At 35.3% G+C, this 15990-nt stretch overlaps 1 protein-coding gene across 1 annotated transcript; it reads right to left on the reverse strand.

Annotated features, from left to right (window-relative positions):
- Window positions 1-1734: 1734 nt before the first annotated feature.
- Window positions 1735-15622, reverse strand: LOC110449385 (fatty acid desaturase 2-like). Its single transcript, XM_021496237.1, has 10 exons — window positions 15327-15622; window positions 13699-13788; window positions 13009-13206; window positions 12417-12518; window positions 11709-11895; window positions 10800-10876; window positions 9467-9564; window positions 8511-8687; window positions 6011-6136; window positions 1735-5527 (listed from the first exon to the last, which is right to left on the reverse strand). Exons 1-10 carry the CDS (start codon window positions 15528-15530, stop codon window positions 5476-5478), a joined length of 1311 nt encoding a protein of 436 aa, XP_021351912.1. The 5' UTR covers window positions 15531-15622; the 3' UTR covers window positions 1735-5475.
- Window positions 15623-15990: the final 368 nt, after the last annotated feature.

Genomic DNA, 15990 nt, shown 5'->3' on the forward strand with positions numbered 1-15990 from the left:
GTAGACTGGAACAAGCGGAGTAAAGTATCTTGCTAAAAGATACAACACAGTGCCGTGTCGTGACCCGAACCTGCAACGCTTCAGTCATGAGCCCGGCGTCCTACCACTAGACTACCATGCCTCCGGGTGATACAAGACCACTAGTTGTAACTTGATTCATTTGAGTACAGGAAAAGAAGTGCGTTGCTACATAACGGTAAAATAACACCGCTTTCAAGCCGGGTGTCTTTCCTCTGTAATCTTCAAATGTTAAGTATATCAGCCTATCGATTGGTCATTTTGATTAATCTGAAACCATTCAAATAGCTTACCACGTGCTTTCAACTTTGGCATGACATATTATTGGTGTGCAGAGAACGAAAGTGAGCGTCAACGTTGCCCAATGCAGATTACTATAAGGAACCAACATTTTCTGATGGTTGTAGGTCCAAATTGAGGAACAAGAGGCCCAGAGGGCCTGTATCGCTCATCGGGATAATAAAGCAACCAAGGGAAATTATTCTTATTACATAAAATCCCTCCAATGGTTCAGAAGAAGGATTTTAAAGATTTAAACCTCATATTCTCCTATTGGGCCCCGTAACTCTGCACACAGAGCCAGAGGGGCCACAACCCTCCTTTTATACAAAATTTGGTCACCTTTGCCCAAGGATGCTCCAGACCAAATTTGTATAAAATCTCTCCAATGGTACAGAAATGAGACCGATTTTAAAGATCTAAACCTCAGATTCCCCTTTTGAGCCCCGCCACCTGCACGCAAAGGGGCAACACCTACCATTTATACAAAATTGAGTCATCTTGGCCCAAGGATGCTCAAGACCAAATTAGAATAAAATCTCTTTACCCCTATGGGAGAAGAATTTCAATGGTTTTACCTCTATTTTCTATTCGACACCACCCCTCTGCGGGTCCAAACTCATCGTTTATACAAAATTGAGTCTCCTTGGCACACGGATGCTCAAGACCAAATTGGGATGAAATCTCTTAATCTCTATGGTAGAAGAGAGGATTTTAATGGTTTTATTTCTATTTTCCCTATTCAGACCCACCCCTCTGTCCCAAGGGGGGCCACACCCACAATTTATACAAAATTTAGTCCCCTGGACCAAAGGATGCACCAGACTAAATTAGGTTAAAATGCTTTTATACCTACGGTAGAAGGCATTTCAAGATATTAACTCTATCCCCGATTGGGCCCCACCACTCTGCCCCGAGGGGGCCCACACCCACCGTTTATACAAAATTGAGTCCCTTTTGCCCTAAGATGCTCCAGACAAAATTTGGATACAATCCCTTAATCCCTATCGTAGAAGAAAGATTTTATAAGTTTACCTCTATTTCCCCTGTTCCGCCCTACCCCTCTGCCCCCAGGGGGACCACATCCACGGTTTATACCAAAATTTAGTCCCCTTGGTCTAAGAATGGTTGACTAAATTTGGATAAAATACCTTTATCCCTACCGTAGAAGAAGGATTTTAAAGGTTTTATCTCTATTTCCCTTATTGGGCCCGGCCCCTCTGCCCCCAGGAGGGCCACAACCACAGTTTACAAAATTGAATGCCCTAGCCCTAAGGGTGCTCCAGACCAAATTTAGTCAAAATCAACTGGGATTTTCAGGACAAGAAGTGTTTTAAAGGAAAAGTTGAGGGACCGACCACGAACGCTGCACCAAGGCATAAGCTCACCAGTCCTTCGGACCAGGTGAGCTAAAAACAACAAAAATCCTTTCATTAATCGTAAAAATGTATTGCAAAATAAATTGAGAAAATTTAGAATATATGTTTATGAAAATGAAAAAACTAAGAATTACACCGGAGTTGTTGAAGTATCAACTCCATACAAACCTTATTATACAGTATTATTGCATAGCACACAACAGAGTAATCTCAGACAGTCACCACTTTGATTATGCTTCTATTGTTTTCTATTTCTCTGAGCCTGTACATAAACACTGATCAAATATCAAAATTGCCACTGTTTCAACAAATATCTCACCGGTTCTCAGACTTGTAACCAATGGACAAAGGAGGATAAACTGCTATAAATAGCCTCAAGAATTCTCGAATTTCTAAAATAAAATGTTACGCAAATGGTTGAATATTTTCGAACAATTTAAGAAAAATGTGCAATATCACTTCAACTTGCTTCAAAATCTGAGAAATGGTGAAAAGTGCTAACCCCACCCTTGACCTCTTGGTAACATAACATTTGATAAAAAAAATCCTCATCTATCAATATCTGTGGATTAAATTGTGAAACTGATGGACCAAAAATGGAATATTTCAACTTAAAATATTTCTTGATTGTTTAAATCATAAAATAAACCAAGAAACATTATCATTTGTAGTAACAGTCCAAATTAATTCTCCTTAACATCAGCATCATAATAATTATGTGTTTGTTTTCTATACCTCAAAAACAAATTAGTGCATAAATGCGAAATTTCAGAGATAGAAATCTAAATTACACCAAGGCATCATTTTCTCCAAAAATCCTAAATCAGTATAAAAAATTTGTATATGAAAAAATATCTCAAAATTTGAGGATCAGGTCAGTTACAGTTTAATCTTTAAACTAAAACATAAGTATAAAATAAAGAGAATTATTTCTTTTTAACTTATCCACCCCTTAAATTTCATAATGAACTATTCCAACCTTTGAATTGGAAGAGTTCAAATGTGTCTTCAGGGGTAAAAGAGTTAAAAATACAACCAAATCATGTTACCATTTTATCAGATGGTGCCAAAATATTCCATACTTATTAGAGTTTCAATTCATATAAGTCATCAGAAGTAAACATACAATACAATACAGAATTATATATTGTGTTACAACACAATATTCTATATCACATGAAAAGGAAAAAATTGGAGATTTTTAATATTCCAAAGTTAGCATTATTGAGGTTTAATTGAATTTATGCACCAAGGCGTTTAATTGAATTTATGTACTGAGGCGTTTAATTGAATTTATGCACTTAGGCATAAAATGCTGGTAATCTCCACATCTTTTTATCTTTTTTTTTCTAAAGTAGATATAACAATAAGTTTCATTCAGATGAAAAATATTTCTTGTATATACATGAAGCACATATGATCTTCATGAGAAGATCTTGACTATAAGAAAATAGTTACAAAATAGTAAGATTCACAAAAAGGACAGCTGTTTGGAGAAAAATAGATAAAAAAAATCTTTTATATCAAAATATACTGGTATGTACATTCTTTGTATAACGCTATACAGTTATTGTATTAAAAGTATTATTGAAGATAAACATCTTAACAAGTGAAAAATGTCTGGCTTACATATTATCATATACAATGTAGCTCCTGTCAAACATGATACGACCTTGGAATTCTTGTCATATATACGTACAGAGGACGTATCAAACCAGTTTCCAGGATATGGGACTTTTATGAGCAAGCTCAGCTTGTAAAAAAAAACTCAAACTGAAGGGCAACAATTTTTAGTGTTTTTTTTATCAAATAATTTACAAATCTATGTAAAACAACATATTTGGCTACAAATAATAGGTAGCGAAAAAAAAACCCAGAAAAATTATGCCATTTTTTGCAATTCAGTATTAATTCATGATATCATTTTACAGCTTAGTGTGGTGTCACTATGTTATTTCAGGTGTAACATACTGAATTGATATTATTTCACTAATCAAAAGTCAGATGATGTGATATAATGCGGCAAATAACACTACGTTGATAGATTACTTTATATACAACACAATAATGTAACATTAAGTTGTTCAATATATAGAAACAAAAGAGTATCTTCTATGACCAGAATTTTAATCTAATTTACAGATATTGTATACAATAATATCACAATATTTGATATTACACAAAAAAGCCTACTTAGTCATGCCACTTTTAATAAATAATAAATTATATATATATAATTACATAAACAAACATTCCTATTGAGTACATGCATAGGCAAGTAACTTTGGTTAATCATTTAGCAACGAAAATGCTTGTTTTAATATGCATTTTCTTTCCAAAAAGAGTCCATACCGAAAAAAAAAAAAAAAAAATATATCATTATCAATTCATGATGGTATAACATTCAAACTACACAAGAATGTACAGCTTGTTTTCATTCATTTATTTCACAATATTACCAGGTAGTCAAAATATATCAAGGGAGATAACCAGGTAGTAAAAATAGATCAAGGGAGATAACCAGGTAGTAAAAATATATCAAGGGAGATAACTTACACAAATCATTTGGTAGTATTGGTAAGGTAGCATATACCCTTAAGTTGCTTCAGAAATTAATATCGGACAAAAAATTTGAATTAAGTTCCAGAAGAATATAATTTGTAAGTATTTCAAGACACTTATTAATGCTTTAAGTAATTATGCATGCAACTACTTTACAAACAAATACCGGGAGTATAATGTCATGTGATAATATATATACAAAATGTATAGGTATACAAAAAGAGAGAAATGTAATGATTATACTGTAGTACACTTGATGAGACTAGAAAAGATCTTCCAGCAGGAGGAAAAGACTTGTATGAGGATTATTTTACACATTTATGCAACAATATTAAATAATAATATTGTAAATACGGTACATGTATGCCTGTATAACAATTTTGTCGTGATATTCTGATAAACCTAATTTTCTCATCACAGTTCATATTTGGACTTTAACAGCCAAGTCAAACATTTCTATTAATAATTTGAAAAAAAAAAACACTCACAAACATACGCATAAATTGTCATATTATTTGAAATTATTTTTTCTGAAAAAATGACACATCAAATAACAAAACTTTTCCAGCTCAAATTGAATCATAAAAATCATAACATGTGACCTAACATGATACTCAATAAAAAATGTCAAACTTTAAAAAATGCCTTTGGATGAAAGACATTCATTACATCTTGCTTTCTTGCATTTCGTCTATTAACAATATCAAATGCTAAGGCATGCTTATAATGACAATTTAATTGATCAACAAAAGTGATCAAATATATAGTATCCTTGGTAAAAGGGGCATAACTGTAGATATTTTTCTTATTTTACACATTTCTAACAACATCACAGAGTTATCAAATTAGAAGATAATTAAATACATTTACCAGTATCCTTTTACAGTTGAGAGAGGTTTCCAGAAAGAACAGGTATGCTAACACTGCATTATCCAGAATTTAATTGGTTAAACTGACTTATCTTCAAATTTTTTTTGGGGGGGCTTTTTGTGTCAAAAAAGTTTCTAATGAGAACCAATAGTTACTCGATTTCACAATATAATCATGTAAAATGTACCTTTCAGCTCTGTTTTATGCATCATGGAAAGTATTTCTGTTGCAAATATGAAAATAGATATAGCAATATCCTCCTTAATGGCAAAAAGTCAAATTCAATGAATAAATAGAAAATCACATGTTTGACTGATTGTAAGGCAACAGAGAATTTTTTCATCACAGCAAGAAGAATAAAAACAGTCTATCCTTCATATCGGGCTTCGTACCATATATCACCGGACTTCTTCAGGGAGCTGGAAAACAAGACAAAGAAAAAAGGTAAGTGATACTGAAATATATGACCACTTGACTTGCAAATAATCCCGATTAAATGAGGGTGTCCAGTCCAGACCGCATATATTCATAAAACTGTTGTTTTCTTCCAGAAATGTTTTGAGGATTTAAAAAGTACACTTTGAACACCAGAATTGTGAGAGACAGGAATCTCCATAAGGAAAAGGAAGTACAGTTGAAAGACTTTGAATACAGTGATTTCTAACTTGAACTAGGACTTGGACACAGAATTTTATTTTCAACTGGTTTTATGAAGAAAGGCATTCGGCCTCCAATCTCTTTTTAGTATAAGCTGAAATATTCTCTTTCTAATTTTTTTTCTTTTTCTGAATTTGAAAAATCTTATGTCAGCTTAACTGTTTCAAAATAACACTTTTCAATTATTTTCATTTTTTTGGCAAATTCTTCATTTTTAATTTTTTATTATTTTTTTAAACACTTACTGTACAATGTCAGCAAACGCCCCGTACAGACTTTTACATCGGTATGGTATGTTGTGTTTCTTACAGATCGCCCGCACCTGTGGAACAATCTTGTGTAGGTTGTGTCTTGGCATGGTGGGAAAAAGACTGAAAAAATGAATTAATTCCAACCTTACTGTTTGTTCTGTACTCATCTACATGTAATTGTAAAAAAGAAAACCAGAATATTACCTCCCTTCTCTGTGTTATCGGTTTTTTGAATGCATCGGGAATAGAAGACATGGGTTTTTTTGCGAATAAAACATGGCACCTGATTTTCAAAACATGACAGTAGTGTTAAACACTAACTAATTTTGTATAGTAGTCCACAGGACTAGTTGAGTAGATTATTTACTAGTCCTTCGTCAATGTAACCGGTCCAAGATTTCCTTAAGGAAACATCTCAAGCACTAAACATAAGAAAGTGATTGTAAGAGACATAAAATCACTACTGCCATAATATAAAGACATGGTAAAGTTTTTGGATTTTTTTTATAACTGCCCTGCAAATACATAGATCTTTATTTTTAGCAGTTTTCCAAAAGTGATATTCATATTTCATAATCTATCTTTCAGGTGATATTGTGATAATATATTTTTTACAAATCCACAGGACCAGTTCGATTAGTTAATTCATTAGTCCTTGCTAAAGTTTACTAGTCTGTGACCAGAGGACAAGTGCATGTGTCGGACCCTGGATAGACAGACTGACTGGGGGAGGTATAACTTACTGATGTTCTACTTGGTAGTTAAGGTGACCAGTGAACCAGTCGTTGACAAAAGGACTAGAATATGTGTCAGACCCTGGATAGACAGACTGATGAGGGAGGTATAACTTACTGGTGTTCTACTTGGAAGTTAAGGTGACCAGTGAACCAGTCGTTGACTAGAGGACTTGTGTAGGTGTCGGACCCTGGATAGACAGACAGACTTAGGGAGGTATAACTTACTGGTGTTCTACTTGGTAGTTAAGGTGACCAGTGAACCAGTCGTTGACTAAAGACTTGTGTATGTGTCGTACCCTGGATAGACAGACAGACTAGGGGAGGTTTAACTTACTGGTGTTCTTCTTGGTAATTAAGGTGACCAGTGAACCAGTCGTTGACTAGAGGACTTGTGTATGTGTCAGACCCTGGAAAGACAGACAGACTGGGGGAGGTATAACTTACTGGTGTTCTACTTGGTAGTTAAGGTGACCAGTGAACCAGTCGTGGACTAAAGGACTAGTGTATGTGTCTGACCCTGGATAGACAGACAGACTTAGGGAGGTATAACTTTCTGGTGTTCTACTTGGTAGTTAAGGTGACCAGTGAACCAGTCGTTGACTAGAGGACTAGTGTATGTGTCTGACCCTGGATAGACAGACAGACTTAGGGAGGTATAACTTTCTGGTGTTCTACTTGGTAGTTAAGGTGACCAGTGAACCAGTCGTGGAATAAAGGACTAGTTTATGTGTCAGACCCTTGATAGACAGACAGACTTAGGGAGGTATAACTTACTGGTGTTCTACTTGGTAGTTAAGGTGACCAGTGAACCAGTCGTTGACTAGAGGACTAGTGTATGTGTCAGACCCTGGATAGACAGACAGACTGAGGGAGGTATAACTTACTGGTGTTCTACTTGGTAGTTAAGGTGACCAGTGAACCAGTCGTTGACTAGAGGACTAGTGTATGTGTCAGACCCTGGATAGACAGACAGACTGAGGGAGGTATAACTTACTGGTGTTCTACTTGGTAGTTAAGGTGACCAGTGAACCATTCGTTGACTTAAAGACTAGTGTATGTGTCGGACCCTGGATAGACAGACCGATGAGGGAGGTATAACTTACTGGTGTTCTACTTGGTAGTTAAGGTGACCAGTGAACCATTCGTTGACTTAAAGACTAGTGTATGTGTCGGACCCTGGATAGACAGACCGATGAGGGAGGTATAACTTACTGGTGTTCTACTTGGTAGTTAAGGTGACCAGTGAACCATTCGTTGACTTAAAGACTAGTGTATGTGTCGGACCCTGGATAGACAGACCGATGAGGGAGGTATAACTTACTGGTGTTCTACTTGGTAGTTAAGGTGACCAGTGAACCATTCGTTGACTTAAAGACTAGTGTATGTGTCGGACCCTGGATAGACAGACCGATGAGGGAGGTATAACTTACTGGTGTTCTACTTGGTAGTTAAGGTGACCAGTGAACCATTCGTTGACTTAAAGACTAGTGTATGTGTCGGACCCTGGATAGACAGACCGATGAGGGAGGTATAACTTACTGGTGTTCTACTTGGTAGTTAAGGTGACCAGTGAACCATTCGTTGACTTAAAGACTAGTGTATGTGTCGGACCCTGGATAGACAGACCGATGAGGGAGGTATAACTTACTGGTGTTCTACTTGGTAGTTAAGGTGACCAGTGAACCATTCGTTGACTTAAAGACTAGTGTATGTGTCGGACCCTGGATAGACAGACCGATGAGGGAGGTATAACTTACTGGTGTTCTACTTGGTAGTTAAGGTGACCAGTGAACCAGTCGTTGAAATATCCAGGCTCCACATTACATGTCGTGGCAAGCTGCAGAGAGAACCAGTCCTGTTTGTCATCACGGGCAATCTTCATTGGAATGTGGCTCATCTGGGTGACCCATGTAAACCAATGACTTTCTAGGAACCTGTGATAATACAAATAAAATGATGAGGCTGTGAATAAATACTGTACCTTATCTTACCAATAACTTTGACTGTATGTGCAGATGTTCTTTCAAATGCAAGATAAGTATATATATAAAAAGTGCCCTCTGATAGGCCCCATATAATATTACACCTGGACTGTCATCATTATTAAATAATGATGGTGGAATAACTGATAAGCATAATACGCCCGTCTGACCCTATCCAATGATTTTTCGTTTGTTAAGTCCCAAACACGTCCAAAATTAACAAAAATATGGATTTATTGTCCTTGTTAGACCCCACATGAACATCCATGCTAAAAATTAGGACAATAACACATGATCTGACTAACCATAGACTACTGAAGAAACCTGCACCTAAACTTTAAACGAGCGGACAGACAGACGGACGCAAACGTTATTCCATAATATGTCCGTCGAATTTTGACACACAGTGGTGAAATATAAGCTAAACTAGTTGTATTTATATATTTTCATAGGTCAATATAGGCAAACTGTAACAACCAGAATGTTTATAACTGTATTACTTAATGGCTTGTGTTATACATTATGCTGAATTCATGATTACAGCATCATTTATCATCATTTAAAAAATAAAAAAAATCTTCCCATATTTTCATTAAAATAAAAAAAATGTTTTTCAATGAAAAAAAAATTTCACATAAAACTTATTGATATCTTTTAAATGTTGATTTTATTGTAATTATTTATTCACCATAAGACCCTCCTTTTAGCTGTTAATACTTTATATCACTTACCTCACAAACATATACAGGCCAAATGCCTCCCATCCCCCGAATAACGGGCCGTAAAAATAGAACCAGCGCACGAAGAATGTCAGTGTCACACCGAGGTCCTGCAACATTCACAAGTTAACTTAATTCCAAGTCACTACACCAGCTCGCCATGTTGTATTGATAGGGATAATACATATACATTGCTGTATTGCAATGGTGTTTATCATGAAAAATAAAACTCATGAAAATCCAGAACACAAAACTTCGGAATATAATAACTAAAGAAAAGCAATCACGCCCCAGTTGCTCAAAGGTTGGTTAACTTTAACCAGTAACCAGTAGTTAGTGAGAAATTCAAATTGTTACCAATTACCTCATTTACCCCTGAAATTTCTTAATGAACTATTCCAACCTTAGAATTGGAAGAGTTCAAATGTCATCAGGGGGTGATTGAGTTAAGAAGCAAGAGGTTTCAAAGCAAACAAATCTTCAAAACACATCAATCGGATATGTCGAAAAACAAAACCATGTCAGTGAAATGATAGTATATCAGAGGTTCTGAACTGTGTTGTGTTCAATAACTGTTCATATTTTTTATTCTATGTTCTAACCACTTGTTAGCTATAGCCTTTGAGCAATTGGAGAGCTTGTCCTTGATTCAGATATATATATCATAGAAGCTTCAAGCTGACATCATAAACTTAGGTTATGTCCCACAACCTTAGGAGATTTTTTCACTATGAAGCGCTCCTGTTGCTTATTACAATTACATGGCCATTTTCTTCATTTTAAGCTCTAAAAATGTATATAGTGTGTGTAAAGTAGTGACATCGGTAGTGTGTCAGATCAGTTATGCAATGGTCCTGAGTTCGCCCCACACAGGGAGTGTTTTTATTTTTATATATATTTTTATTATTTTATTTTTTTGTTGTAAATAATAGACCAATAAATAGACTAAAAAATATGACTAGTATATCTAAATCCTAAACAAATAGTACTCTTTGCCTTAAGACTATAATTAATGTATTTATATTGCTGTGATATCGTTATGGCGGGTACGTATATGGCGGACGTCGCTATAGCGAACTATTATGTGACATCATACGTGTAGTTTATGACGTCACAACATATACTTCAAATAAACAGTCTGAAGAATCTCCTAGAAGAGATGAAAGTACTAAAGACTCGTTGATGAGAATTTTTTCTTTTTATAATATTTCTTCGTCTGTAAGGATAATTTTTCTGCTTTATAATATATACATGTATACATATATACAACAGACAAAGTAATGGACAGACCTGGACAAACAAAAATAAAATAGATGTCCCACTGTATGTCAAAGAAATCACTCACCACCCAATCTTTACGCTTGAGGACGAACATAACATTCTCAATGTGGAAATAGATGGGAAGAAGCAGTGGAGGTCCGACTGAAGTTAAAATAAACAGAATCTGTTACAGCAGAATCGTATGAATATCATGTTACATAACCCTTCCACCCCTAGGTAGCTTTAGTAGACTTTACCATATATTTATCTGAATGAGTCCATTATAGTCTACAGTGGTGAAAGGGTAAATGTCATTTTTTTTTCTATTTTTTTCCCCTCTCTTTGTGTCATATAATTTTGTTTAAATTATGTCATGTTATTTTCATTAACATTAAATTAATATCATATTTTATCGTCATTTGCCAAACTTATCACTTTCACAGATTTAATGTGATTTGATATGGCTATGCCATTTTTCAAGGGGGAAAAGGAGATATGTGTTTCAAGAGAATTTGAAGAAGTGTACATGTACTGATAACTACGGTAGTTAGTAGGGCTGCAAAGATACATTAATATGACAATACAATATGAATCAAGACAATGCGGTCAGGATATCATACATATCACGATACACACATAGTAACAGTAGAAGCAAAAAGAAAAGATATGCTGCACATTTTTAATGACAATATTACAACTCGAAATATACTTGGTCTGACATAGGCATGACTTTAAAGTTTCACACAATTCATGTCTTTTGACGTGCATGCAGCGCTGGAGCTGTCATTCCCCATGTTGGAACCGATATGAATAGATTAAATTCAGAAACAACAAAATCCGGAACATTTTGTAGGTGTATCTTAACCTTAACAAAATATTGTGTATCCTACTGTATGCAAAATATCATGATATAATTGCACGAGATATCGTTGCAACCCTAGTAATAAGGAAATGGAGAAACACATATATTTCATTCTTAGTCTAATCAACTTACTTAGAAACCAGTAACTATGCTGCAGTTGGTACGGCATGAATCCTTTCTTCTTCAGTGCCCATGACTTGGGAACATAGTCCCCCAGGAGAAACAGATAGGGTACATCAACATCTGGGTCCTTACTCAATACATTAGGCTTGGCATGGTGCTGGAAGTGACGGAAGTTCCACCAATGGGAAGAGGCACCCTGTTCAAATGTTGAGGTCAAAATATGTCAATGCCAAAGATCAAACTATATGGAATCTGATTGAATTTTAATCTCTACATTGAACTATTTACATTTAATTGCATAAAACCTTTGAAATGGTCAGTGTTGTGAATAACCTATATATATCTATGTGAAGAATGACATTAACCAATCAGTTGTAGAGTGAATTACCTAGCTTCGTCTTGACCAGTGGTCAGTTTTAAAAGAGAGCAGACAATCTTTATGGATCTCTAGTTTCCTCCAACATTGAGCTTATTGTACGCTGCCAGCCTGGCCAACAACAGTTGATAGAACAACTTGTTTCATGGTTGTTGTAAAACAAATAAAGTTTATTAATAACACATTCACCCCTAAAGTCAAATTTGAACCTCGACAAATCAATGACTGGGCAAGTCCAGTTTAGATATGTAGGGGTGAATGAGTTAACCCATGGTCAATGTAGTGTGAATTGCCCCTTGATGGATGACCTTGACCTGCAATCTGTTGAGGAAATAACCTACCTTTATGTGGCCGATGACTAGATGATGGAAGATGTGGTTAATCTTGTGACTAGGAAAAACAGACATGTGGCCATAATCATGTTGTGTCCAGCCAGCTTGAGACTGAAATCAAATACAAACATTGTAATACACTAAATTTCAACATCATATTCATAACAAGACTGATTGCCGCATTTTCAAAAACAGAGTTCTTGGCAGTGAAAACAGGATATTTTTTGTATGTACATGATATTTCAATATTTGTGAACAGTTTTTCCATAACCTTTAATATTGTTGGATGTAATGACACATAAATGGGTTTTAAGTTATAGCAAAAGTCTACACATACTGAGTATGCACTGTAGCCCCTCTTCAGAAAACCTCATAATTGGCACCCCTCCTTTTTAAAATGAAATTTTGAGGAAGTCCTTTGTCCAAATTTAGAAGTGTTTTTGACTGTTTGATCTTTATTAACACCATTTTGAATCCTTATACATGTACGTGTATACAACTTTCTTATGAATATCAATCTTTGGGGGGGGGGGGGGGATATAAGTACAATTTAAGCTTATCAGGCTCTTTTCAACATTTATTGGGATAGGATATATTTTACCTGTGCAACAGCAAGGATCATTGCCCCAAGAACAAAGGAAAGGGGAGTGGCTCCCATATAAGACATGAGACAGTAAGCCACGACCTCCATCAAGATTATATGTCCTAATTGTAGGCAGAAAAACCAAGGTTTTGTCTTCAACAGATCACTATCTTCGACATGTCTTCTCAGTTCACGGAAGTCAGCTTGAAGTTCAGACTGCAATTTGATGGAAGAACATTTCAAAATAAAAGATATACACAGGTAGGTTTATTATATAGAACTTTAAACATAGACATTTATATGTATAAAATGAGATGTTACACATTTTTTCTGCAAAACTAAAATTTTATTTTCTCATTCTGATTAATTAATCAAATGAATTAAATATTATTAATATATAAATACCAGATTGATTTTAGATGAGAAATGATCCATGATAGTCAATCCATCATATGATCATACAAAGACCTTGATAAAAGTTCAACTTTATTCAGATAGACTAAGTATAATCTTCCTGTAATCTGTATTACTACTTTCCAAACACGGCTTCTTTTTGTAACTTTGGAGTATATTTGGGCCTAAATTATGATCTTTTGCCCTAACTTTACCTTGCCCTATGGAAAAATATTTTTGGACATTTATGGATATATGCCACCTACACATAAATGTTTATATAATCATTAATCAAAAATTATCTTTTTTTTTTACCTCCTCTTTATCCTTGACGTCTCCCACGTATAAACTTTTCATAAACTTCTTCACAAACTCTTTATCATTGTGAAAGGATTTCCAAGCATCCTGAAAGAAAAACAGACAAGAATCATAAACAACAAACTCATTTTTTTCTTATGCGGGAAGGAGTGATAAACTTGTAATATGTAAGGCCAGACAAAAAAATATATGTGTTTCCTGTAACATTTTAGAAAAAATTAGGGTAGGTTTAAATGTAACAAATTTTATTTTTACACTTAATTTATGTGGTTTATATTATATTATAGAAGAGTGATCTTGACTTTAACTCATTGACCCCTGAAATTTCATAATGAACTATTCCATCCTTTGATTTGGAAGGGTTCAAATGTGTCTTCAGGGGTGAATGAGTTAACAGTGCTTCTTTGAAATTGCCTTAAAAAGTTTAGGGTCAGCACAAAAAATTAGGGTAGGTAGACTAGTGTTAGCAGAAACATCAGATATATGTTTAGGGTAGGTAGTGTTACCAGAAACACCAAATATGTTTTGTTTGGCCTAATTGTAATGTCATGTTGTAGTAATTATTGGTAGTAAAGATATGGTCACCTGTATAGTTCCAGCCCTTAGTATTAAATGGCCATAACTGAAGTGTGTGTTCAAAGCTTTTTGTGCCATTTCTTCACTACCATGTTGTGGCGTGACATTTCTTCACCAATTGAATTATAACCCAATGTTATTATTTTAATTTTCACTGACACCATAATAAACAGCTCCTTTCTCTAGCCTACCTTATAATTAATGCACTTAAACTACTTTGACGGTGACCAGCGACATTCATTAGCTCTTGTTCACATGCTAAGTAAAGTGACCAGATCGAGAGGGCTCAATAGGATATCAGGACAGACCTTTCAGTTGACCCTTGACATTTAATCAAATTTACAATTTCAAAGATCAAAGAACTTTTTCACTGAAATTTGAAAATTCAAGAAGTATGCATGTGACCCAATCGTTTAAAATGACACACCAACACACCATGTACTGACAGAAATAAGCTGATCTGCTCCATTAAAACCATGATATTTAGCTTCATTTCTTAACATTTTCTTCAGTCCGATATCATACTTAAAGTATAGATTTATTGTTTACAAGTATATGAAATCTCAAATCATCCCCAGATGAAGGATGATCCAAAACCAGTGTACTGACAGAAATAAGCTGATCTGCTCCATTAAAACCATGATATTTAGCTTCATTTCTTAACATTTTCTTCAGTCCGATATCATACTTAAAGTATAGATTTATTGTTTACGAGTATATGAAATCTCAAATCATCCCCAGATGAAGGATGATCCAAAACCGGTGTAAAACCTCTCTTTATACTGATGTGCGTTCTAATCGGGAACATCATCATCTGGTTGTGCACTGATATGAAGTTTGGAAAGATCTTACTACTTAGTAGGTTAGGGACGCTATTTGTTTTATGATCTTTTATTGGAATGAGATGGTGGGCTTGGACGGCAAACTACAAAATTGGAGATACATTTTGTTTTGTCCACAACTTTCATACAATATTCTACAATGCACCTTTTCCAAGAAATGAAACACTGACCAGCATATGAACTGGTGAGTTGCTTTGATGATCTTACCGTAGCATCCTCTCCCGCATAGTGGTTCAGGATTTTTGCTCCTCCGGGATGTTTACCTCCCCATCGACTTATGTCATAAACTTTCCCATCAATCATCAACCAGCTGTCTCCCTTCGTATTGTGTTCCCGTACGTCGTCCATGGTGACGTACTTCGGAGATGGAAGCACGGAACCATTTTCGGATGCCTTTCCTCCTTTCCCCATCCTGTGTAAGATATATAAAACGCAGAGGAGTTTCTCCTATGTGCCGACTTACACAACCCTCTTCGCAACCAGGGATCCCTGTGCCGGTCCAGGTCGATATGACGCTTTGAATATTTATTTGTATTACATCTGATGTTAAGCGTCTCACACACCCAGCTATGTTGTTGGTGGGCTGATTGTTTTGGTAACCACAACAGGCAGTGCTTTTCTCTATTCAAAGTACTGCTTATGAAACGTCCCCTCGTGTGAATGAAAATTGGAAACCGTTTGCTTACTTAACTGTTTTGTAACCAGGTCAAACGATATGTCCAGGCATGACCGCATGGGTTAATGCTTGTATAACGATTACCAGAAAAGTAAAAACGTAATTATAAAGAATGCATAATATGACAGTTGATTTGCTGATTACAGAAACTAAATAAATAAATAGATCGATGACAAAATATATGCCAAATGTGTG

This window comes from Mizuhopecten yessoensis, unplaced genomic scaffold (genome assembly GCF_002113885.1).
Source record: "Mizuhopecten yessoensis strain PY_sf001 unplaced genomic scaffold, ASM211388v2 scaffold4599, whole genome shotgun sequence".
Classification (NCBI taxonomy): Eukaryota; Metazoa; Mollusca; class Bivalvia; order Pectinida; family Pectinidae; genus Mizuhopecten; species Mizuhopecten yessoensis.

Excerpts from the sequence above, each read along its gene's own strand:
- LOC110449385 (XM_021496237.1), bottom strand. The coding sequence starts at position 15,530 with ATGGGGAAAGGAGGAAAGGCATCCGAAAATGGTTCCGTGCTTCCATCT. Across the intron at positions 8,688-9,466 it reads GGCCTGTATATGTTTGTGAG|GTTCCTAGAAAGTCATTGGT; the intron begins GTAAGTGATATA and ends GTATTATCACAG. Across the intron at positions 6,137-8,510 it reads AACTACCAAGTAGAACACCA|TCTTTTTCCCACCATGCCAA; the intron begins GTAAGTTATACC and ends TCATTTTTTCAG.